The sequence below is a fragment of the Sebastes umbrosus genome, chromosome 22 (assembly GCF_015220745.1).
Source record: "Sebastes umbrosus isolate fSebUmb1 chromosome 22, fSebUmb1.pri, whole genome shotgun sequence".
Lineage (NCBI taxonomy): Eukaryota > Metazoa > Chordata > Actinopteri > Perciformes > Sebastidae > Sebastes > Sebastes umbrosus.
Window position 1 is genome coordinate 1051799 of NC_051290.1, and position 24024 is coordinate 1075822.

The 24024-nt window shown below is 41.4% G+C and overlaps 4 protein-coding genes across 5 annotated transcripts in view; all 4 read left to right on the forward strand.

Annotated features, from left to right (window-relative positions):
- Positions 1-3591, forward strand: part of LOC119481759 (gastrula zinc finger protein XlCGF57.1-like) — a 6255-nt gene extending 2664 nt beyond the window's left edge. The window contains exons 3-4 of the mRNA XM_037758952.1: positions 939-1367; positions 1675-3591. Coding sequence (XP_037614880.1) covers positions 962-1367; positions 1675-2963 — 1695 coding nt within the window. The 5' untranslated portion in view covers positions 939-961 and the 3' untranslated portion in view covers positions 2964-3591. The remainder of the gene's footprint in view (positions 1-938; positions 1368-1674) is intronic.
- Positions 3592-3795: 204 nt separating this feature from the next.
- LOC119481753 (fibrinogen alpha chain-like) lies at positions 3796-10442 on the forward strand. Of its 2 annotated transcripts, none has more exons than XM_037758938.1 (8): positions 3796-4011; positions 4926-5018; positions 6289-6472; positions 7195-7340; positions 7722-7820; positions 7993-8157; positions 8611-9217; positions 9424-10442. In XM_037758938.1, exons 1-8 carry the CDS (start codon positions 3955-3957, stop codon positions 10131-10133), a joined length of 2061 nt encoding a protein of 686 aa, XP_037614866.1. In that variant the 5' UTR covers positions 3796-3954; the 3' UTR covers positions 10134-10442. The 2 variants fall into 2 exon arrangements, with proteins under 2 accessions (XP_037614866.1, XP_037614867.1); XM_037758939.1 differs by having other exon boundaries at positions 3898-4031.
- A 750-nt stretch (positions 10443-11192) lies between these two features.
- On the forward strand, positions 11193-18958 carry LOC119481768 (fibrinogen alpha chain-like). The gene is made up of 7 exons (XM_037758976.1): positions 11193-11348; positions 12188-12280; positions 12510-12693; positions 14063-14208; positions 15728-15826; positions 16962-17120; positions 17465-18958. Exons 1-7 carry the CDS (start codon positions 11292-11294, stop codon positions 17993-17995), a joined length of 1269 nt encoding a protein of 422 aa, XP_037614904.1. The 5' UTR covers positions 11193-11291; the 3' UTR covers positions 17996-18958.
- Positions 18959-19344: 386 nt separating this feature from the next.
- LOC119481793 (fibrinogen alpha chain) lies at positions 19345-23465 on the forward strand. The gene is made up of 4 exons (XM_037759031.1): positions 19345-20470; positions 21169-21352; positions 22125-22270; positions 22835-23465. Exons 2-4 carry the CDS (start codon positions 21268-21270, stop codon positions 23132-23134), a joined length of 531 nt encoding a protein of 176 aa, XP_037614959.1. The 5' UTR covers positions 19345-20470; positions 21169-21267; the 3' UTR covers positions 23135-23465.
- Positions 23466-24024: the final 559 nt, after the last annotated feature.

Consider the following 24024-nt stretch of genomic DNA (forward strand, 5'->3'; position numbering starts at 1 on the left):
AGCCCTATAAGTGGTCTATGCAAAGCACCTCATGAATGTTGATGCTTAAAAAGGAGCCTGCTGATCAATGTCAACTCTTCTGATAATCGATTAATCAGTTTGAGTATATTTTATAAGAAAAAAAAAAAATCAAAATTCTCTGATTCCAGCTCCTTAAATGTGAATGTTTTGTGGTTTCTTTACTCCTCTATGACAGTAAACTGAATATATTTTAGTTGTGGACAAAATAAGTCATCTGAGAACGTCATCTTGGGCTTTGGGAAACACTGAGTGACATTTAACACCATTTTATAGACCAAACAACTCAGACTGTCTCAGTAGAAACAACAACGTCTCTAGATGACTTTATGTCGAGTGTTGATGGAGCGGCTGCATAGCCTGGCACTGATCCATCCAAACTCCATTCAGAAAACAAGCATTTTAAAAGTTGTCTACTTGTTGTGTTGTGGAAAGATCTGACAAAGCATGAATTCAGACTTTTTTACAAATAAACATCATTATTTAGTTATTTTGGCTTCATTTTGATCCGTTTATTGCAATTAAATCAAAGCACAAACTGTTTATTTTGGGTTCAGCGACGTGCTAGATATGGTGAATACAGCTTGGTGAAATTCAGAGCGCCGTCGGCGGTTGATGTTATGAACCCAGACACAACGGTGTTTGGTTTTATGACGTATCTGAGACTTCCACAACATGTACAAAGTAGAAATAATGTTTATTTTGGTAGATGAAACGTTGTTGGTATCCATGGAGGAAAGCCCCTCCTCTGCATGTGATGCAAATGATCCCAGCGGTCAAACTCACGCTTGGTATCGGGGAAAGACGAGCCAGACTCTCCTGAATCCTGAGTGGCAGACATTTGGCCACATGGTGCATCCATTTCATATAACTTCCTGCTCTTTGAAACCGCCTCAGCGAATGAATGTGTGTGTCCTCAGACGACTTCTCGGCCCTCGCTCTGATGGCGCCGTCTGTCTGCTTGGTGGACTGCGTGAAATCTCCAGGACTGAGCGGGCAGGCGGTCCACGCGGCAGCAGAACGGAGTCACGCCGGGGTCCGGGTCGAGGTAAAGGAGGAGGAGGACGACGACGACGAGCAGTCGAAGGCAGGCGACCGCTTTGAGAATCCTCAGCAGATGAACCGGGACCCGGACTGGTGTGACGCTGACGACGGAGCAGAGATCAATTTATATAAAGAAGAAGACGAGGAGTTTGATTGTGATGACAAAGACCCCGACTGGGAGGACGACGGCGGCGGCTCAGACGGCGAGACGTGGCTCATACAGAACTATGAACTATCCCATAAAACAGCTACGCTCTGTGATGCAGGCGGTGAGGATGAAGAAGCTTCTGAGCCGGGAGGTGGAGGTAAACCTTTCTGTAAAGTTTAAAATGTATGCTGGTTTTATTAGGGACTTTTACTTCAAAAGAAAATGCAACTTAATTTCTTTTCAATCGATTAATCAAGCTCTATTTTGAATACTGTTAATTATACAGAATTATATATTGGAAGATGAGTTTATCTAAAATACAATACAGCTTTATTTATCCCTGTTAGGAAATTCCTGTCAATTCCTGTCATTTCCTGAACAGAAATAGTGACTGTGTATTTCTTCCTTTCTTTCTTTCTTTCTTTCTTTCTTTCTTTCTTTTGACTCGCCCAATGAAAACAAAGCGGAGAAGAACCAGCAGGAAGGTGCATCCAAACCCCGACCTCACCGCTGTGAGGATTGCGGGAAATCCTTCGCAAAGCGGAGCAACCTCACCAGACACCAGGGGCACAGCTGCAACGCGACCAGAGGCACGCCGAGCCTGCCGGCGTCGTCAGAACAGGCAGCGCAGCAGGAGACGTATTCGTGCAACGAATGCAGCCTGACTTTCCGGACCAAACGGCACTTAAAGCTGCATGCGCGCAGCGAAAATCACGACGGTAAAGAAGTTTCAGAAGCGGCTCCGCGACAGAGATGTCACGCCTGCAAGCAGTGCAGTAAGACCTTCTACATGTTGCGCACCCTCCGGCAGCACCTCCTCACACACAAGGGAGAGAAATGTTACCGCTGCGAGGTGTGCGGGAAGCAGTTTGGGAGGGAGGGCTCTCTGAAGCAGCACCGGCTGACCCACACGGGGGAGAAACCGTTCACATGCGAGCAATGTGGCAAGAACTGCGCCAGGAAGGGAGACCTCAAAACACACATGCTCAGCCACTCCGAGGAGCGGCCGCACGGCTGCAGCCACTGCTTGAAAAGCTTCAAGCAGCTGACAAAACTGAAGCAGCACCAACGGGTTCACACGGGCGAGAAGCCGTACCAGTGCAAGTTGTGTCCAAAGCGGTTCAGGATCCCGGCCTCGCTGGCGGCCCACCAGTTCACCCACTCGGGAGAGAAACCCTTCAAGTGCTCCCTGTGCCCCAAGGCCTTCAGCGTCCGGAGCAATCTGAAGAAGCACCAGATGATACACACCGGGGAGAAACCCTACCGCTGCTCATTCTGCGGCAAAGGCTGCCGACTCCTGCAGCACCTGATCGTCCACGAGCGCAGCCACACGGGGGAGACGCCGTACACTTGCGACAAGTGCGGGAAAGGATACGCCAATCAGTCGGCCCTGAAAACACACCGGTCCGCTCACGAGGAGAAACCGCCACGCTGCTCCCTGTGTGGGCTCATGGAGCTGGCCGGTCACGAGTGCAGCGAGGCGGCGGTGGCGGAGAAACCGCACCGCTGCTCCCAGTGCGACAAGCGCTTTACCCAGGCCGTGAGCTTGAAAACGCACCAGATGATCCATTCGGGGGAAAAACCCTACGGCTGTAAAGAGTGCGGGAAGCGATTCAACCACAAGAGCAACCTCACCAAACACATACGCATTCACACAGGCGAGAAGCCGTTTGAGTGTGAACACTGTCGGAGAGGCTTCAGGCTCCAACAGCACCTCACAAGTCATCGGTTAACACACAACAAGAAACATTAGACACTTTGGAGCTGAACTCACATGGCAGAGTGTCCTTGGGGCTGAGGGCTGGGTGTCAGTACTCAAAACAATGTAAGGTGGTCGCGCACATCCAAAACCGTAGTAGAAGAAGGTCCGCACACTGTAGCTCCTTTTTAAGTGCAGTTCATTGGCACATCTTAGTGACGTTTCGAGCACCAGCTCTTCTTCATACTCGACCGAAACAACCCAGTATCGAAACTTCTCCAGTCAAACGACACCTGCAATCAATCCTTTTTGTGCCCAGATCTAGAAAAATGACTGTCTCACCACGAGCGTTCTTTGATTGTTAACGCAACGTGTGATTGATCCTCTACTGCATCAGCTGCAACTAGGGATGTGACGGTGAGGACATTTTCCCACCGGTTACACTAGGGATGCACCAATACCGGTATCGGGTCCGATACTGTGCTCATGTACTCGTACTCTCAAAACGGCTCCGATACCACTTTACAACAGCGCAACGTTAACCTCTTGTTACCATCCGTGTGACAGAAATCTGACTCCTGCTGCTCTGAGATGCGTTCACTTTCTGTTTGTGGCGTCTGTCGTCCGACTACCTATTGATAAGACGGTGCTGATAAGCCAAAATGAGCGTAAGGGGTTTATTTCTGTAAAAATAAAAGCAAAACGACGGTGGCGGCGGTGGGTACGTGATGTAATCGGTGTGTGCCCGACCACCGTGTAACTAGCTGCAGCCCCAACAGCCGGGATCGCCCGCCTGCCTGCCTGCACACGTCTCTGAACACTGATCACAAGTCCTGTAGTAACCGAGCAAAGACCCACATAGTACAACAAACATCGATCGGTGTTGACATCGGAGGTCGCTGAACTCTGATCTGATCTGAACTGACAGACGTTTCCTGATGAGTCACAGGTTCATCGGACTGAACCATGAGGCTTCAAACGACCCGGCGGCAGCGCTAGAGAAGCATTCAGTCTTCACACAGAGCGGAGGACGACAGCAACAAAGATGGAGCGACTCAACTTACTCGTCTGTCTCAGTTTGATTACTGTGGCTTCAACTCTGGTGAGTCGCATCACATCATGGTGACAGTTTTAATACAATAAAACATTTTTTCAAACCGACAGAAATCAGTATTCTTTTACAAATAATTTTTAAAGCTGTTATTGTAATTCTTTTTTATGTTTTAGAATTTTACTTTAATTGTTTTTTGCCCCGTTTAGTTGTTTTTATGGAGAACGGAGCTTGCCAAAATAATAAATAAATAAATGACCCGTTAAATAAATTAATATGCCATTAAATGTGCTTAATTAATTAATTAATTAATCAATTAATTAATTAATTAATTAATTAATTGATCAAATGTGAAATTGAAATTTCTATTTTAATTTGCTTTTTTATTTATTTACCTTTGTATTAATTGTCGTATTTATTACTCTTCAATTTAATTTTCTCCTTTATTGATTTATTTTAAATTTAATTAAATTATTTTATTGTATTTATTGGTTATTATTTGTATATTTGTGTTATTTATATATTTATTTAGCAGTTAAATTAGTATTAGTAAGTTATCAAATTTATTTATTTATTTTAGTTCTGCAATAATAATAATAATGATAATAATATGTTAATAAATAATGTAGTTTTCAAAACAAAGTTCATTTGATTAAGTCATTTTCCTTTTCTCTGTGGCACAAGAGCTAATTTAATTTAATACATACATAATTCAACCTTCGTCTTACTTTATTATAATCATAATATAATTTTTTTTTGTTATTGTATTATTCTATAGTTACAGTCTAGCAGCTGCAGCTGACTCGTATTATTCAATTTCAACAGATGTATTTATGTACATATTACATATAATGGTGTTTAAATACATTATATACATATATTAATGCATTTTCTAGCATGTAAAATCTCCAGCTATTCATATGATCTGCACCTGTACTTATTTTTCATTGTGGGTCTGTCTCCAGGATCCCAGAGGAGCCCGTCCGGTGCAGCAAGGCACCAGATCTGATAAGTGTGACACAGTGAAGGAGTGGCCTTTCTGCACAGACGACCAATGGGTACAGCTTGTTCCTGATTTATCACTTCATCCAATCAGTTGCTTTTCTGGAGCTCAAATTTCATCCTCATGATTTCTTTCTTATCAGCAGCTGGAAATGATTAGATTTTTTTATTTTAAGATGTACCTTAAGATGCAGATGTTTTAATCCAGTATGAGACGTTGTGAGTGAGTTAACCTTTTCCACTCCAACCCTCTTTTTCATTGACCCGTTCTAGTCTTTTTTAGAGGGGTCCAGGGGGTCTTTAGGGGGAGATAGCAGGTCAACAGTAGATGTCACATAGAAGTGGTGTACATCATCTGAAAGCTGAGAACCTGAACCAGAAATAACAATCTATTAGTGAATTAAAATCAATTGTAAAAGTGTATAAGGGTTTAGAACATTATGATAGAAGTGTCTGATGGTCATCCCCATGCTCTGTTATGTCTCATAAGTTGTTGCAGCAGTTTTTGGGTTTGATACCATTTGTTACACAGATTTGGTGCTAAATTTAACCAGTTTTTTTAACACTAGAGAATTTATAAAATGATCAATAATCCCTCCGGAATACCACATTAAGACACCAAGACCTTGAGGAACACCAGAGAAAAAGACATGCTGTGATTTGGGATCAAAAACCTTTTGATATTTTGGAGATTTCTGCAACATTTTTCGGTGATTGGATGGTGAGCGCTTCTGTTTTGTAAGCTGCTGAGAAACCCCCTTTACTTCCACCTTTTTTCAGACATTTTTCAGCATTTTTTCTGAAATTCTTTGGAAATGTTTTTGGAATTTTTTTCCGGAAATTTTTCTGTCATTTTTCAGTCTTTTTTCAGACATTATTTTAATGTACATCATCCTCTGAATGCTCTAGGTCTCTAGTCTGATCCATCCATCCTCTGAATGCTCTAGGTCTCTAGTCTGATCCATCCATCCTCTGAATGCTCTAGGTCTCTAGTCTGATCCATCCATCCTCTGAATGCTCTAGGTCTCTAGTTTGATCCATCCATCCTCTGAATGCTCTAGGTCTCTAGTTTGTGGCTGTAAAGTTTCATGAGGCTGTGATTATCCTAGAGGTCACCACAGGTCATTTTATACAGTGAGGTCAATGAAATGTCTGTTTAGGGACTCCCAGTATGCAGAAATATTCAAACAGACCATTTTAGAATAGGATACAATAACACATTTATACTGCATGCAAAAGTTTTTCCTAACTTCGTATAGTTATTTAGCGTTCTTCCCGACATAACACTTGGAAAATCTAATGAACCCCTCTCCCGTCCTCCTTCAGGGCTCTAAATGCCCGTCGGGCTGCAGGATCCAGGGTCTGATAGATAAATACGACCACGGCGCGCTGAAGCAGATCGAGAAGATCCGCAGCCTCCTGGACCAGAACAAGGCCAAGCACCGCTCCGCCGACCAGGTGTCCAAACAGACCTACGACTACCTGAAGGACAAACTCACCGTCGATGCTGGTTAGTGTTTAGATACTTCGACTTTATCCACGTCTTTCCTCCATCAACCATGGAAGAAATAACCACTGCTGCTGCTTTCTACATGTTGGTGAAGTCCCAGATATGTCAGAAAACCAAACGCCGTCGTGTCTGGGTTCATAACGTCACCCGGCGGCGAGCTGTATTCACATACGGTGTCATCGCACTGGGACTGTATCTAGCAAGACACACGTCGCTACTGCGGTATGAACCCAAAAATAAACAGACTGTAGTGTGATTTAATATCAATAAACGGATCAAAATGATGCTGAAATAACTACATAATAATGCGGATTTGTAAAAAGTCTGAACTCAGGGCGCCTGGGTTAGCTCAGTTGGTAGAGCGGGCGTCCATGTATTAAGGCTTGGTCCTGACCGCGGCGGCCCGGGTTCGAATCCGGCCTGTGGCCCTTTCCGCATCCACTCTCTCTCTCCCCCCTTTCAAGACTCTATCCACTGTCCTGTCATAAAAATGGAAAATGCCCCCAAAAAAAAAATAATAAAAAAAAAAAAAAAAGTCTGAACTCATGCTATGTCAGGTCTGTTACCATGACGACAAGCAAACAACTTTTAAAATGCTTGTTTTCTGAATGGAGTTTGGATCGATCTGTGCCAGGCTAAAATATATGTTCATTTATTATCAAGTTCTCATCAAAGTCTGTGTATCATTCTGTCCATCTATTCATCCTCCTTTCCTCCACCAGGTCATGATAACACCTACTACGACCTGGCCCAGAGTCTGCGTCAGAGAATCACAGACATGAAGATTAAGATCGACCGACAGCTGAGTGCTCTGGCCGCCCTGAAGGAGCGAGTCAAGGACCAGGTCGTCGAGATGCAGAGGCTGGAGGTACGAAGACCCAACCGGGACAAAAATACAGAAATACATTGATCTATACTGAGGAGTACAGCTAACCATAGGTATATAAAAGTAGGTGCGGCCTTATTGGGGAGGTCAGGACTGGCCTGTAAACATACAAGTGAACATGGAGCTGCTGTGTTTCTGGATAGATAGTACTATAACGTTTACATTTCTCAACCGATTTGTTTTAATATTGAAGCGTTTATAATCTACGTGGAGTACTGTAGGTTAGATCCCAAACAGCAGTGACGTAACGTCATAGCTAATAGGACAAGCATCCGCCATCGTACCTGGATATTGTTTACTTAATTACTGCTCGTTTGCTAAACAGGAAGCATTTTATTTCCAACTTTTTGTCTCCTCTGTCAGATTGATATCGATATTAAGCTCCGTTCCTGCAAAGGATCCTGTGAAAGCTACAGCCAGTACCAGGTGGAGCAGGAGAGCTACGTGGCTCTGGAGAAGCAGGTAAGGACCTTAACATACCCCACACCCAGGACCATTTAAGGATGCTTCACATCCCGTATCCCACGGCAACATCATCCAAAAGTCTCACTCAGTTTTAATACAACTTGTTCCAAAAATCCTGTTTTGCATTGTTTTGGTTTTGGTCTGAAGCTGTCGTCTCTTTCTGTCCCAGGTCAACCAGCTGGACTCCCAGTCGGGTCGGAACATTGAGGCTGTCGGGACGATGTACGTGATGAAGAGCAGGCTGATGAAGGATGCCGTCGTGGACTCCATCTACAAGTCCGGGGACGGGGACGGTAGCAGGGCGGGACAGCAGACAGAAGACATGTTCTCTGATGTGAGTGTCTCTTTTTGTTGGTTTGGGTTCAAAATCTTTAAAAAACGATGTCTGCAAGGGTTAGCGGTATGCTACAGGCGTCTACTCTTCCAGAGGTTTAGGAAATAAATCAAGTGGGAAACACAAGCGGTCACACCTTAAACGGGATCATATATCCGCCTTCTACCACCGAGGGAAGGGGGGGCGGTCTATATTTTATTAGCAAACGCTACACTAACTTAGTCTGTTACTGCTAATCTCAAGCCACTTCTCCAGGTTGTCCTCCCATCCCCACTTCAGGTATGACAACTTGTGTTCCAACATCATTTATTTAACAAAAAGACTTGCAGATGCTGGTTCAGTGAAAGAAATAACTGGACGTCCAGCCCTTAATTCATACAAGATGTCGTGGGGAGAAGTAGAAATCTATAGTCTAGAGCCACACTCAAAGCTCTTCTTCCTTTTCGTTCTCAGGTGCCGACGGTCCAGTTGGTACTCGAGGATGAAGGCTCCGAAACATCCCCAGCAACCATCTCCAAGGTCCCAGGTACTTCCTACTCTCCATCTACATCCTCATCAACCTCTTCCTCCTCCTCCTCTACGTCATCTAAATCCATCACTGAGCTCGGAGGCGACGGTGATATCTTTGGTAACGGCGGAGGTTCCAGTACAAGCCACGCGTCCACCAAAAGCGTTACCTGCACCAAGAGCATCAGGACGACCGTCGTCCAAACGAAGAGCGGGCCGGTGGAACAGACGGAGGAGGTGATGGAGGGAGGCCCCGAGTGCCAGACCATGACAGACCTCACCAAGGGAGGGATGGGCCCTCTCTTCCCTGGCTTCACATCCTCATCATCATCATCGTCTTCTTCTTCTTCTGGGACAAAGACCGTCCACACCGGTGGCACCAAGGGAAGCCTCTTCGATTCCAAAGCTGGGTTTGAGGATCCATTTAGCGTTGACTTCGGGCTCGACCTCGGCCGGTTCCTGACGGACGCAGGAGAGGATGACTTTCCTGATTTCCAGGCCAGAAGTGTGAAGACCGCGCGTACTGAGCGGCACGCCGACTATATAGGAAAAGGTACCAAAATATCAGACGTGGAGTCAAATCTGCACAATCAGCTAGACAGCATGCATCAGCCAGCATGCTAGTTACCCTTATGCACCAAAAATATGAAATGACAGCATTAGCCATTTTGCAGGGAAAGTGACCGTCCTTATCCCTGCAGTAAGTTTCAGCCAGCCAAACTAACTCGCGGTCTGCGGTGTGCCCCTCTCTGTTCGCAGATTGTGTCGCAGCCCACCAGAACCACCTGAACGGGGAAACGAACGGCCTGTTTAAGATCAAACCCGGCGGCACGGACTCCACACAGGTAGTGGACGTTTACTGCCAGCAGGAGGGGCTAATGGGCGGGTGGTTGTTAGTCCAGCAAAGAGAGAGCGGCGCGCTCAGCTTCAACTGCACCTGGGCAGAATACCGTAACGGGTTCGGCTCGATAGACGCAAAGGGCAAGGGGGAGTACTGGCTGGGCAACCAGAACCTCCACCTGTTGAGTAACCAGGGCGAGACCATGCTGAAGGTGGAGCTGGAGGATTGGGAAGGGGGCGTAGCCAGTGCTGAGTACACAGTCAGGGTTGGGACGGAGGAGGAGGGGTACCCGCTGCACGTGTCTGGGTACATCGGGGTGGCCGGGGACGCTCTGGTGATGCCCAACTCTGACATGGCGTCTTACCTGTCCCACAACGGGATGAAATTTAGCACCTTCGATAAAGACAACGACAAGTGGGAGGAGAGTTGCGCGGAGATGTACGGAGGCGGGTGGTGGTACAACAACTGCCAGTCGGCTAACTTGAATGGGATTTATTATAAAGGCACGTACGACCCGGAGAAAAACACGCCATATGAGATTGAAAACGGAGTCGTGTGGGTGACGTATAAACCGGCCAATTACAGCCTGAAAACTGTTAGGATGTTTATCCGACCAGCTGCTTTTTAATAGATCATGGAGAAAATGTGATCAAATAAAATAGAATATACACATTTATTTAAACCCAAAGAAACAAGAGCCTGAAATAAGACGTAAAGATGTAACGCAACACTGAAGCTGCAGGTAAATATTTGAGGCCAAAAATCAAAGTTTCTTCATTCTGAGATTTCAAAATCATGTCAAACAGCGTGGGATGTTTGCACTTTGTGTAAATGTCATTGACCTGTTTATCTCACCAGTGCTCCTGGAACGAGACCTGATGCTCCCAAAGTGTGTACTGAACTCTGCTCAATCAATAAAGATTCAATGTTCACTTCAGCTACTCTGCTTTGTGGTGTCATTTAAGTCCAAATAACAAATCACCAAAAAAAAAAAGGTTGAAATCTTTTCCAACATACCAATGAAATGAATATTTTTATAATGTAACAAGGCATTAAAATACAAAAAAAAATATTAAGAAATCATCATCCTACAAATTGGTCTCCGACTATCAATCATAATTAATGCATAGTGCCATTGAAAGTTTCATGTTTTATACAATGAAAAATAAAATGTGGCTTTTGTGATCATCAGAAAAAAACACTTTATCATCAGCGTAAAAACGAATCTCTTCAAAGTGATCTGAGTTAATTATAGAGATTACCTCATATTGCTTTTATTTCTTTTATTGGGAAACACTTTGTGACATATAAATCAACTTTTAATTTGACATATTCAGCTTTTAATTTAGTCAAAAATCACCAGATTTGCTTGACTATGGAAATAAACCCCACATCAAACACGTCACCAAATGTTTAACTGAAGTTTGACCCTTCACATACTTATTCCAAGTCAATTATGGCTGGAAGTTTACATCATGTTGTCAATAAAGGTCCACCACAGAAAATGTACAAATGTACAAATGTACAATGTTTGTCACTGTTTGCTTTGAGAAAATATACTGGATCAAATACCAGTAAGTCCTGTAGTAACTGAGCAAAGACACACAGTACAACAAACATTAATCGGTGTTGACATCCGAGGTTACTGAACTCTGATCTGACCTGACAGACGTTTCCTGATGAGTCACAGGTTCGTCAGACTGAACCAGAAGGCTTCAAATGACCCGGCGGCAGCGCTAGAGAAGCATTCAGTCTTCACACAGAGCGGAGGACAACAGCAACAAAGATGGAGCGACTCAACTTACTCGTCTGTCTCAGTTTGATTACTGTGGCTTCAACTCTGGTGAGTCGCATCACATCATGATGACAGTTTTAATACAGTAAAACAGTTTACAAACTGACAGAAATCAGACACGTCTTGTTGAAATGATGAGACCTTTATTCACGAAAACATTTTTTACATGTAATTTTTAAAGCTCTTATAGTAATTATTTTTATGTTTTAGAATTGTATTTTAAAACTTGATTTGTTTTTATGGAGGACGGAATCTGTAAAAAATCAAACATAGATGAGTAAATGACTCAATAAATAAATTAATGTCATTAAATGTATCCTAAATTGTAATTTCTGTTTAAATCTGCTTCATACATTATATTTACTTTTGTATGAATTCCCCTACTTATCTACTCTTCAATTTAATTTTCCCTTTTATTTATTTATATGTTTTATTAACTTTTAAGTTAATTTATTTATTTTAGTTTTGTTTAAATTGTTTTATTGTATATATTATTATTATTTGTATATTTGTATTATTTATTAAATAAATAATGTTTAAATGTATCCATTCTTTATTACATTCATTTCTTTATTTCTGCAATGATTTAATACATACAAGCCGTTCTTTTCAACCTGGGTCTTACTATATTATAATATAATTATAATTTTTGTTATTATATTATTATATAACTAGAGTTTAGCATCTGTAGCTAACTCGTGAGATTCATTTTAACAGACGTAATCATAGATAGGTTAAGCCACCCTCCAAAAAAAGAAACAAAAAAGAACATGAACATTATTTATATATATACGAAATATAATGGTGTTTAAATGATATTTATATCAAATAAAAGACGTCTGAACTTATTTAGGAGACGTAAACTCTCCGTCTCTTTCTGTCTCCAGGACCCCAGAGGAGCCCGTCCGGTGGAACAAGGCACCAGATCTGAAAAATGTGACACTCAGAAGGAGTGGCCTTTCTGCACAGACGACCAATGGGTACAGCTTGTTCCTATCACTTCATCCCATCAGTTGTTTGTCTGGAGCCCAAGTTTTATTCTCATGATTTCTTTCTTGCTCTTATCAGCAGCCGAAAACACAAATTATAATCTTTTTTCTTTTAAGCTGTACCTTGAATCCTACTTGAAGCATAAACTAAGTAACAAGCCAAAGCTCGTCTTTCTCCCATGAACCATCCCTCATCTCCGTCTCTCCCGTCCTCCTTCAGGGCTCTAAATGCCCGTCGGGCTGCAGGATCCAGGGTCTGATAGATAAATACGACCACAGCGCGCTGAAGCAGATCGAGAAGATCCGCAGCCTCCTGGACCAGAACAAGGCCAAGCACCGCTCCGCCGACCAGGTGTCCATACAGACCTACAACTACCTGAAGGACAAACTCACCACTGACGCTGGTTAGTCTTTGTGTGTGTACTTCGTTTTAGAGTTAAACTTTGATAGGGCTCGATTCACCTATCTCCCGATTCGATACTATCACGATATTACGATTTATTGCGATTTTTGTTAATTTTTTTAACACTCGACTATGGGAAAAGTTGAATCATACACTTCTAGGGAAATTAATACAGTAAAAAGGTTTGGTTTTCAGCATGTTTGTAGTCAGAGATGAATAAAATTAATATTACAAAATTATCAATGTATAGTAATAATAACGAGGCACCAAATTATGTTGGTACATAAGCTCAAAAAGGCATTAGAATGGCTATCAAAAGTAATTAATCATTATCTAAATAATGATTAATTATGTTGAATAATATGATTTAATATATATTAAATTATCCTCGGGGCACCAATCTTTTAACTCTTAGGATTTTTTCGTAATGTTGACTCAGGCTGTAACACGTGTAAGTAACAGCTAAGTACAAAACTTGTATCACAGGGCTGGTAGCACACTGTGGCTCTATCTCAGGCTCTATTTAACTCACTCAGGCTGGAATGCAAGGCAGTAACAGCCAGGTACAAGCTCTCTATGTTGCACAGGGCCAGTGGCACGCTGTGTCTTAATTAAAGTAGCACTTGAATTAACAACAAATTAAGACAGATTGACTAGATTTCATTGAATAAACAGTATTCGAATGCTGAACTGAAATTCTTACAAGTTCTACAGAGTAGGTTAACTCGAATGGCTAGCAGCAATAGCAAGATCTTAAAATAACACTATGAAGGCTTAAAGTGTTGTCAATAACTAAATGTCTCAAATTGCTTAGAATAAATCAATTCTCACCACAATGTACTTGTTTATAAGTACAGCTCGACGTCTACTCCTGTGGAAGACTAGTGGTGTTGAATGTAAACACTTTTGGCTAATTTAGAAGTGGAATCAAAAATTTTGGTTTTGACCAAAAATTATACTGAAGATTAATATTACACAATTATGAATAATTGCCAACAATAATATGCCTCACACGGGGCACCAATATGTCGGGGACGCAAGTAGAAGCTAGTCTAGTTATTAGAAAATGTTAAAGATAATTATTATCAATATATATTAATAATAATGGGGCACCATATTATGTTGGTACATAAGCTCAAAAAAGCATTGAAATGGCTATCAAAAGTAATAAATAATTAGGAAAATAATGATGAATTAAACTGAATTATATGATTTAATTTATATTGTTTGAATCAACAGCAAATCAGAAAACAGCAAGCTTCTTACTAAAATATACGTTAAGTTAATAACAAGTTCTCATCAAAGTCTCAGTCAGTCTGCCTGTCTGTATATCATTCTGTCCATCTATTCATCCTCCCTTCCTCCACCAGGTCATGATAACACCTACTACGACCTGGCCCAGAGTCTGCGTCAGAGAATCACAGACATGAAGATTAAGATCGACCGACAGCTGAGTCTCCTAGCCGCCATGAAGGAGCGAGTCAAGGACCAGGTCGTCGAGATGCAGAGGCTGGAGGTACGAAGACCCAACCGGGACAAAAATACACGTTTAGATTGATTTATACTCAGGGGTACAGCTAACCATAGTTATATAAAGAAAAAAAAAGAGTAGATGCTGCATTGGCGCCGCCATATTGGGGAGGTCAGGACTGGCCTGTAAACATACAAGTGAACGGGGGATCTGCCATTTTTCTGGATAAAAAGCACTGTAATGTTGAAATTTCTCAAATGATTTCAATTAGTCGTCTGCACGATTTAGAAAAAAATATCTAATTGCGATTTATTTTGACTGATATTACAATTGCAATATGATTTGCGATATTGGAGGGAATAATAATTTTTACGTCATTATTTTCATTGAAAAAAAATGAAAATAATGTTTTCTTAAATCTGTAGAATATGATGTGTAGGCCAGGACATCTCTGCAACATAACAGTATTTGATTTAGAATGGTATTTTGACGCACATTTCGCCTTTAACAAATATTGCGATTTTAACAAATACTGCCATATTGCGATTTTGAAAAAATTTTGATTCATTGTGCAGCACTAATTAAAATGAGCTCCACCTTTAGCAGCTCCAACATTTAAAGGGACTATTTGTAACTTTCAGAAATGCTTCTTAACAGCGACACCTGTGGCCTTGAAATCAACGAAAGTCAGCGTCGGGCTCGCGCTTGCTCGCTCTCAATATACCTGAACGAGCATCACTCAAAACAGTGAGGCGACACAAGTCAGCTAAAACCACAATATCACTCTATATTTCAGCTGCTTGGCAGTAATGTTAGCTGACCAGACGAAGGTCTCTCCATGGACATGATTTAGATCTGATCCTAGTGTTGGCTTTTCCTGCCTAAGTGCAGGCTGAGGCAGCGGGGCTCTGCAGCGAGTCTCCTCTGCTCTCTCCGCCCGCAGCCGGAGAGAGCAGAGGAGACACCGGCACCCGGTCGGTAACGAGAAGACAACGTAAATCTCTGTAGAGCTCCGTCACTTCACAAGACACGGGAAACCTCTGTTGGTCTGGAGGAGCTGCAGCAGTTATTTCTGCACAAACGTCCCCTGTACATTCACTAGATATTCTCAGAGCTAAACTAACTCTTCTGCAGTGTGGAGTGAGCGCGCGTTCACGTCTAGAGGTGGAGCGAGCTGAGCTGTCTGAGTGAAAGCGAGCAGGCAGAGGAGGAGGGTACAGCAGGTACACGCGAACGCGCATATGCGAGCGCGCATGTGTGACGACCCGCTACATTTATGCGCGTACAAAGTTACAAATAGTCCCTTTAAGTGACAAACACACAAATGCATCAAAAATTATAATTCAATAATATAATACACGTGTATATTCTGCATAATGAGTACTTTTAGTTTTGGTACTTTAAGATTTTGAATGCAGGACTTTTAACAAACTTATCAAGTGAGTATTTTTACACTGTGATATTGGTGCTATTACTGTAGTACAAGATCTGAATACTTCTTCTACCATTGCTCATTTGCTAAACAGGAAGCATGTTATTTCCAACTCTTTGTCTCCTCTGTCAGATTGATATCGATATTAAGCTCCGTTCCTGCAAAGGATCCTGCGAAAGCTACACCCAGTACCAGGTGGACCAGGAGAGCTACGTGGCTTTGGAAAAACAGGTAAGGACCTTAACATACCCAACACCCAGGACCATTTCAAGAACAGTGTGTTGCATGATCGTTATGATGAAGCACGCGGTGCCCCATAATGGCTGCAGGAGATCGTTGTTTGCATGATCGTGTTTAAATCAATGTAAAATAAAGACCACAATAGCTAGAGCATTCATTGTTTTTGCAGCGGAAAGCTAAGGCTAATGTCTTCCACGCCATCACATCTTACGTTCGTGATGATGTCATTACGTTATGTTACATGCGGAACGTAACAGAGCTATCAGAACACCGTTGTACTCGCTCTGCTCGTAAAAATGTGCGTATCTTGGGCGCCCCGAAAGCTCAGTTGGTAGAGCGGGCGTCCATAAGGCTGTGTCCTAACCACAGCAGGCCCGGGTTCGAATACAATCCGGCCCTTTCCGCATGTCACCCCCCCTCTCTCCCCCTTTCTAGACTATCCACTGTCCTATAAATAAAGGCTTGAAAAATGCCACAAAAAAAAATTAAAAAAAATTGTTTTGCATATCTCAAAAACAAAAAAAAATGTACATAGTTCAAATGAACTGTGTTGAGAGATATTTTGTTGGCGTTTCTACATTTTAGAAATCTTTTGGATCAATATTATTAGTGTTTATTTAGAAACATTTTGTGAAATAAATGTCTTATTCAACGTTCGGTTGCACTTAGCTCCACCCTCTCGTGTCACTTCTGGTTGCAAAAATCCAAGATGGTGATGGCCAAAAACCAAGATGGCGACGGCCAAAATGCTTAACCCGAGGCTTTAAAACGGTAGTCCACAAACCAATGGGTGACATCACGGTGACTACGTCCACTTCTTTTATACAGTCTGTGGTTTCAGTCCAATTCTGTACAGCCAGAATATTTAAAGGAATAGTTCAACATTTTTTGTGATCACATGCTTCACATCCCGTATCCCACCTAGTTTCAACAAGAAAAACATCACACTAAGAAAGTGAAAATGGCATTTCACTGTACCCTTTCAAAATAAAACTTTTTGAATTTTATGCTCAAACCTGCCGAAAAGAATCACAATCACAAGCCAGTATTAGTACAACTTGTAATACACATCATGTTTTGCATTGTTTCGGTTTTGGTACGAAGCTGTCGTCTCTTTCTGTCCCAGGTCAACCAGCTGGACTCCCAGTCGGGTCGGAACGTTGAGGCTGTCGGGTCGATGTACGTGATGAAGAGCAGGCTGATGAAGGATGTCATTGTGGACTCCATCTACAAGTCCGGGGACAGCAACCGGGCGGGACAGAAGACAGAAGACATGTTCCCTGATGTGAGTGTCTCTTTTTGTTCATTGTTTCTGTTGCTTCCGACTGTGAAGTATTGGGAAATTGAACCTCCTCAAAGCAGACATAGTCAAAGTCACACATCTTTTAGCAAACACTACGCTAACTTAGGTCGTTACTGCTATCTCAAGCCACTTCTCCAGGTCGTTCTCCCATCCCCACTTCAGGTATGATAACTTGTGTTCCCTCATTATTCAGTTACCAAAAGAACACGCTAACTCTCCCAGATGCTGTCCAGCCCCTAATTCACACAAGATATCGTGGGGAGAAGTAGAAATAATGTGTCTTTTCTAGAGCCACAATCAAAGCTCTTCTTCCTTTTCGTTCTCAGGTGCCGACGGCCCAGTTGGTACTAGTGGTGGAAGGCTCCGAAACATCCCCAGCAACCATCTCCAAGGTACCAGGTACTTCCTACTCTCCATCAACCTCTTCCTCCGCTTCCTCCTCCTCCTCTACGTCATCTATCACTGAGCTCGGCGGTGGCAGTGATTTATTTGGCGGAGACCTCGGCCACTCCAGTACAAGCCACAGGTCCACCAAAAGCGTCACCTGCACCAAGAGCATCAGGACGACCATCGTCCAGTCGAAGAGCGGGCCGGTGGAACACACGGAGGAGGTGATGGAGGGAGGACCCGAGTGCCAGACCATGACACACCTCACCAATGGAGGGATGGACCACCTCTTCCCTGGCTTCACATCTTCATCATCATCGTCTTCTTCTTCTTCTGGGATCTTCCAAGTTGGTGGCGCCAAGGGAAGTCTCTTAGATTCCAAAACTGGGTTGGGGGATACATTGGGCGGGATCGACCTCGGCCTGTTCTTGACAGACACAGGAGACGATGACCATCCCGTTTCCAAATAATCGGGAAGGTTTAGATTAAGGTCCCAAATCAGGAGTAAAATCTTCACGAGCACATTCAGCTAGACAGCATGCGTTAGCATCAGCCAGCTTTCTAGCTAGCCTTATGCACCGAAATATGAAGTGAACACAGTAATTGTTATTGTTTGTTGCTAGAGCTTAAAGGTATTTAATTAGATGGATTTTGGGTCATTGTGTAATGCGATGATGAACTTTAAGGGCTGTTTTTTCTTTATAACAACACAAACTGTGGAGAGGAGTTCTTAGTCCGTCAGATATTTCAAATGCAGATTGACAAAAACAGGTTAAGTTTTTTGGGACAATTCATTAGCCATTTTGCAGTGAAAGTGACTGTTAGCACACTTATGACTTGAGTACATTGAAGCTAACCGAGACAAAGGGCAATAGCCACCAGTTTAGACACTGCGTTTAGGGACTTTGAGATCAATGTTTTTCGCGCATGGTCCTTGACAAATACATTTAATAAAGGTGACATTTAAACAAGTCGTAATTCACCGAACAGAACCCCACTCACCAAAAACATCAAGTAGCCACCAACCAATCTGCATTTGAAGCATCCTGCTGATGCTCCAAAACCGGCCAATTACAGCCTGAAAACTGTTTTTGAATAGGACACGGAGAAAGTGTGATCAAATAATATAGAATATACACATTTATTTAAACCCAAAGAAACAACAATGGCAAAAGAAACAAGAGCCTGAAATAAGATGTAAAGGTACGTAACGGCACACTGAAGCTGCAGGTAAATATTTGAGGCCAAAAATCAAAGTTTCAGACCTTCAGACTGTTGATCTGTTCGTAAATCATTCTGAGATTTCAAAATCAAGTCAAACGGCATCGGATCATTGACCTGTTTATCTCACCAGTGTTCTTGGAACAAGACCTGATGTTCCCAAAGTGTGTACTGAACTCTGCTCAATCAATAAAGATTCAATGTTCACTTCAGCTACTCTGCTTTGTGGTGTTATTTAAGTCCAAATACTAACTTATCACCAAAAAAAAGGTTGAAATCTCAGTATAATATATAGTAAAATAATATCAGTGAAAAAGATATTATTATAAAGTAGCAAGACATTAAATAAAAAAATATATATTAGAAAAGCCATCTTCCTACGAATAGTCTCTATCAATCATATTTAATGTAAAGTACCATTGAAAGTTTCATGTTTTATACATGGCTATTTTGATCATCAGAAAAAAGCACTTTATCATCAGCGTAAAAACAGATCTCTGAATTAAAATAGAGATTACCTCATCTTCCTTTTATTTTTTTTATTGTGAAATACTTTGTAACATTTAAATCAACTTTTAAATTAATAATAAAACATTTAATATATAATAAATAAATAATTATAATAATAAAAACATTGACAAAAATTTGAAAGTTTGCCAAAAAAAATGTCAAACACATCAGCAGATGTTTTATTTAAACTTGACCCTTCACATACTTATTCTAGGTCAATTATAGCTGGAAGTTTACATCATGTTGTCAATAAAGGTCCACCTTAATCATTTTAACAAATATTAGTTATTTTCCAGTCATTAGAAATATAAAAAGAATTCAAAAGCATCACATTGAAATAAACACTTGATGTAAGTTGTGAATTATCTTGCCTACAAATGTCTTTAGAATCAATTGTATTTTATGTGTCATATTTAACATAACATTTTTGTTTTTTTATTATTCAACATTATATATCCAGCAGCCACTTCAATACAAATACATCTTTCATGAAACTTATACATTTGTAAAGATTCACCAAATTTGTCCCAACATGGAAAAACAGTCTGTTACTGCAATCATTTTATATTATGTCACATTTTAACATATTTACATTGGAGTGTTTTTGGTCATAGGTACATTTGGAAGCATGCAATGAAATTGATTCCACTGCAGCTGTATGTTTAGTTTTTGTTGTCTGGTTGAATGTTTTGTTATGAATTGATTCACATTTCAGAGGAATCTGAGCCCACTCGGGGGCTCGAGTTATAACAGCGACTTCTCCTGTGAGGAAAAAGGTCATAAAATTAAATAAAAATCACAAGTAGAGGAAAGATTTATCCCATTTTGATGAGAACAGATCATTAAAAGCAGTTGAAGGGTAAGAGGTCAATGACTTTTAGGCCAGAACATATTCATGCTTGATTCAATTTGAGTTTGTTAAATCAAATTATTTGAGGTGTTTTTGTTCGAAATCTAATAAATCACAATGTTTCCAAGCTCTAAGACATTTACATGAGATCTTTGTCCTATTACAACACAACTGTCACATGACATTTTATATTTGCAAGTTGAAGGTGAACTGACCATAGTCCTGTTTTTGTTTGTTTGCAGTTTGTACGAGGCTGACGCAGCAGAATCAAGATGGCCGACAGCCCTCCAGTCACACCCAGACACACAGGAAGCAACGCTGTCGAGCAACATCAGACGTCGCTCTGTGTTCAGACGATGACTGGGTGAGAAACACACAATCATTTAGTTATATAACTCTGTTTTCTCGGCGTGTGAAAGTAATTTCAGAATATGTGAAGGGGGCATTTTCCATCTACAACAAAGTGTTAAGTTGCTCTGCCAGTAAATCAAGAATTAATCTACTAAAAACATGGAATAATTGAAAGCTGAAAACATAAAGTTATGGCAGATAAAAGAAAATCAATCACCTTTGACTTGAGCACAAAGGTGAGTTTGTGTCGAGGATATTTTAGTTCAAGGTGAGTGTCTAAAAAGTCTAAAAGACTGGGGGAGAGTAACTCTACAGTCTCCTACAAACAACTGGATTTATTCAAGTTTCTCGCCAAAAACTCATGATGACGTTGTAATTTACCTTCGCCCAATAGTAATTTTTGCTGAGCAGAGCATTAACGCCCCATAATAATAACTCAATGGCACCTCCGTTAACGTTAGTAGCTCCGCTATTTATCCAGTCAGGACTGTGCTGCCCACAGGCTGCTAACAGCTAACATTACTAACTCTCCTCCTGTTGATTTAAACACAGATTTGTCCACAGTGTTGCTTATCAGGGAAAAAATAAGGGTGCGTCCCCTCAGGTTTAGTAACAATAGCGCCATGCTTTCAAGCGCTTTTTTTTCTCTCCGCCTATATGTGCACCCACTCTCTCGGATACACTAGTAAACCCTGGTTTTCCTCTCCAAAGGTTTCCAAGTGCCCCTCTGGCTGCAGACTCCAGGCTTTGATCTCGCAGAGGGAGCGCAAGGTGGAGAGCAAACTGAGGACGGTGTGTAAGGCGGCAAACATGTACGATGAAGCGGCTGAGAAGTCCATGACGGAGATGACACGCATCTATGGCTACAACCGGAGAGTCATCATCACTGGACAAAGTAAGACTGACCGTTTGTTTTGGTATTCTGGACACAGTAAAGTAAAACTGTCTGATTAACGCTAGGGGTGGGGAGAAAAAATCGATTCACATATGTATCGCTATGTTTTTTTTTTATTCTAGTAGAAGGAAGTTACCGCTTTTATTGTTGTAGTCTGAATAACGTGACGTCATATCCGTTCCGTATCCGTCAATCAAAACAAACCGCAGCGAACCGAAACTAGAAAATAGAAAACGTTGGAGGGTCAGCGTGGATACGACCTGCACCTTCACATGTTAAATCCAGCGTGGTAAACACTACACATCCAGTAAAGGATTTTAATTTTTAAACACTTTGGGTTTCACACATTGACAGGAAAAGCACAGCTAGACATCATGGCTAAAGCTGCATGCTAACGTCTAAAAAATGCCAAAGTATGTCCGAAATATGGCCCAAACAAAATTTCCAAAAAGGCTGAAATATGTCTGCAAAATATCAGAAAAAAAAGTGCGAAAAAGTTAGCAGGGAACGTTATCGTATGGAAATAAGATTGAGGGATTATATTCACCAGAAGTATAAAACATTACATGTCATTTATAAATTAAAAAGAAAATCCCACTAATCTGTGAGGGAAATGTCTTTATTCTTTGATTTTTGAGTTAATGGAAAAAAAATCACAATAATATCATAATATCGAATATAATATCAAATCGACACCCAAGTATCGTGATAGTATCGAATCGGGATAAAGGTGTATCGGCCCAGCCCTCATTAACGCTGTATTCGTCTCCAGTGTCGGAGCTGAAGTTCGTGGAACACGCAGAAGGACTGGCCAGGAACCTCACGTCGCTACGGAAACGGTCGTCCCGGCTGTCGATGCAACTCGAGGAGCTTCGAGCCGACGTCCAGAAACAGATGGAGGACTTGTATCGGACAGAGGTGAGACCTGACGGGAGGCTGTTTTCAGCTTCAGAAGAACTCCTCTTTCAGCTTTTAAAATAAATAATCAATATGTTTATATTAGCAACTGATCAAACAACATCATATGTTGTAGAGAATTATCACCCGACTCTGCAGGTACCCCCTCTCAAAAAAGTAGTATACTTCAAGTTTATTTTATGAAGTAAAATTCTTCTTTAGGTTGAGGCAACAAAACTACAACTTCTTTAGGTTTAGGCAACAAAACTACAACTTCTTTAGGTTTAGGCAATAAATCTACAACTTATTTAGGTTGAGGCAACAAAACTACAACTTATTTAGGTTTAGACAATAAAACTACAACTTCTTTAGGTTAAGGCAACAAACCTACAACTTCTTTAGGTTTAGGCAACAAACCTACAACTTCTTTAGGTTTAGGCAACAAAACTACAACTTCTTTAGGTTGAGGCAACAAAACTACAACTTCTTTGGGGTTAGGGTTAGGGTTAGTTTGTTCTAATAGTAAAGAAGTCCACCACCTTAACTTTATAGGGGAATAATACAAGTGATGTTTTACGCCCCCAGGTGGACGTTGACATAAAGCTGCGAGCGTGCTATGGGTCCTGCCGGTTGGCATCACCGTTCAGTGTCGATCATCTCGGCTATCAAGCACTTCGAGCCGACACGGAGCAGATGGACAAGAAGGCCGCGACGCCTCCTGAAGACATCCCACGTGTGAAGCTGCAGCCCGTGGATGTCGGCCCGGCACCGGCCGCAGTGTACAAGACCATCCCGACGGTCCAGAGAGAACTGTTGACCGAGTTGGAGGACGTCGGACAGAACCGGGTCGTACTGGAGGAGCTCGATCCTGCGGAGCTGGAATGAAAGGGCTCGACGGAGGCAGGTGTGACTGGTCACAGAGAACGGGTGTTTCAGCACTTTGTCACTTGGTTCTGAATGGGTCCGTTCAAGGGTGTTTCTGCAACTACGCTCACTTTTGACTCTGAAAAATCAACCTCCATGAATTACATTTTTTTTAACCATTACCATACCATTTCAAAATGACATCAAGTGGTTAAGATTTGAATCTCTAACATGTGTATTTTGGGGTTTTTTATCACTTGTTCCTACTAGGGATGCACCGATCCAACTTTTTCAGTCCCGTTACCAAGTACCGATCCGATACCAGTGTTTAATTAATCAGCTGTATGCCTCACTGTGTGGGAGTGACTAGGATCATTCTTTTTTTTGTCTAGCTTGACCTTAATCATCACTTTCTTAATTTTGTAAAATAAAATGTAACAAATAAACACGTAGATATGCATTTATTTAATTGTTATTTATTATTAAAATAATAAACTATACACCAGAAACTCGATAAAAAAAACGTCACAATTAACAGGAATTACAGCTAACATGTAACCGTTTTAATCTTTTGAGCAAAACTTAAACGGGAATTAAAATTACAATATATAATGTATATAGTATATAAGCATAAAATTGCTATTTGAGTCAGTATCGGCCCAATATCCCATCCGGTTCTTACTAAATGTCCTAACTGCAATGTTACAATAATGTTCACTTTGTATATTTTTCTTTTTAAAATTTCTATAATTTCTAATTCATTCATTCATTTAAATAAAAAAAAAGAAAAGGAAAAATGTAAATATTAATATGAAAACATTTTTTTAAAATAGGGGATTTCATGATTTTCTCTAAGCCACTTAACAATGTAGACAGTAACCAAAAATATATAAAATATGTTGTGTTTTATG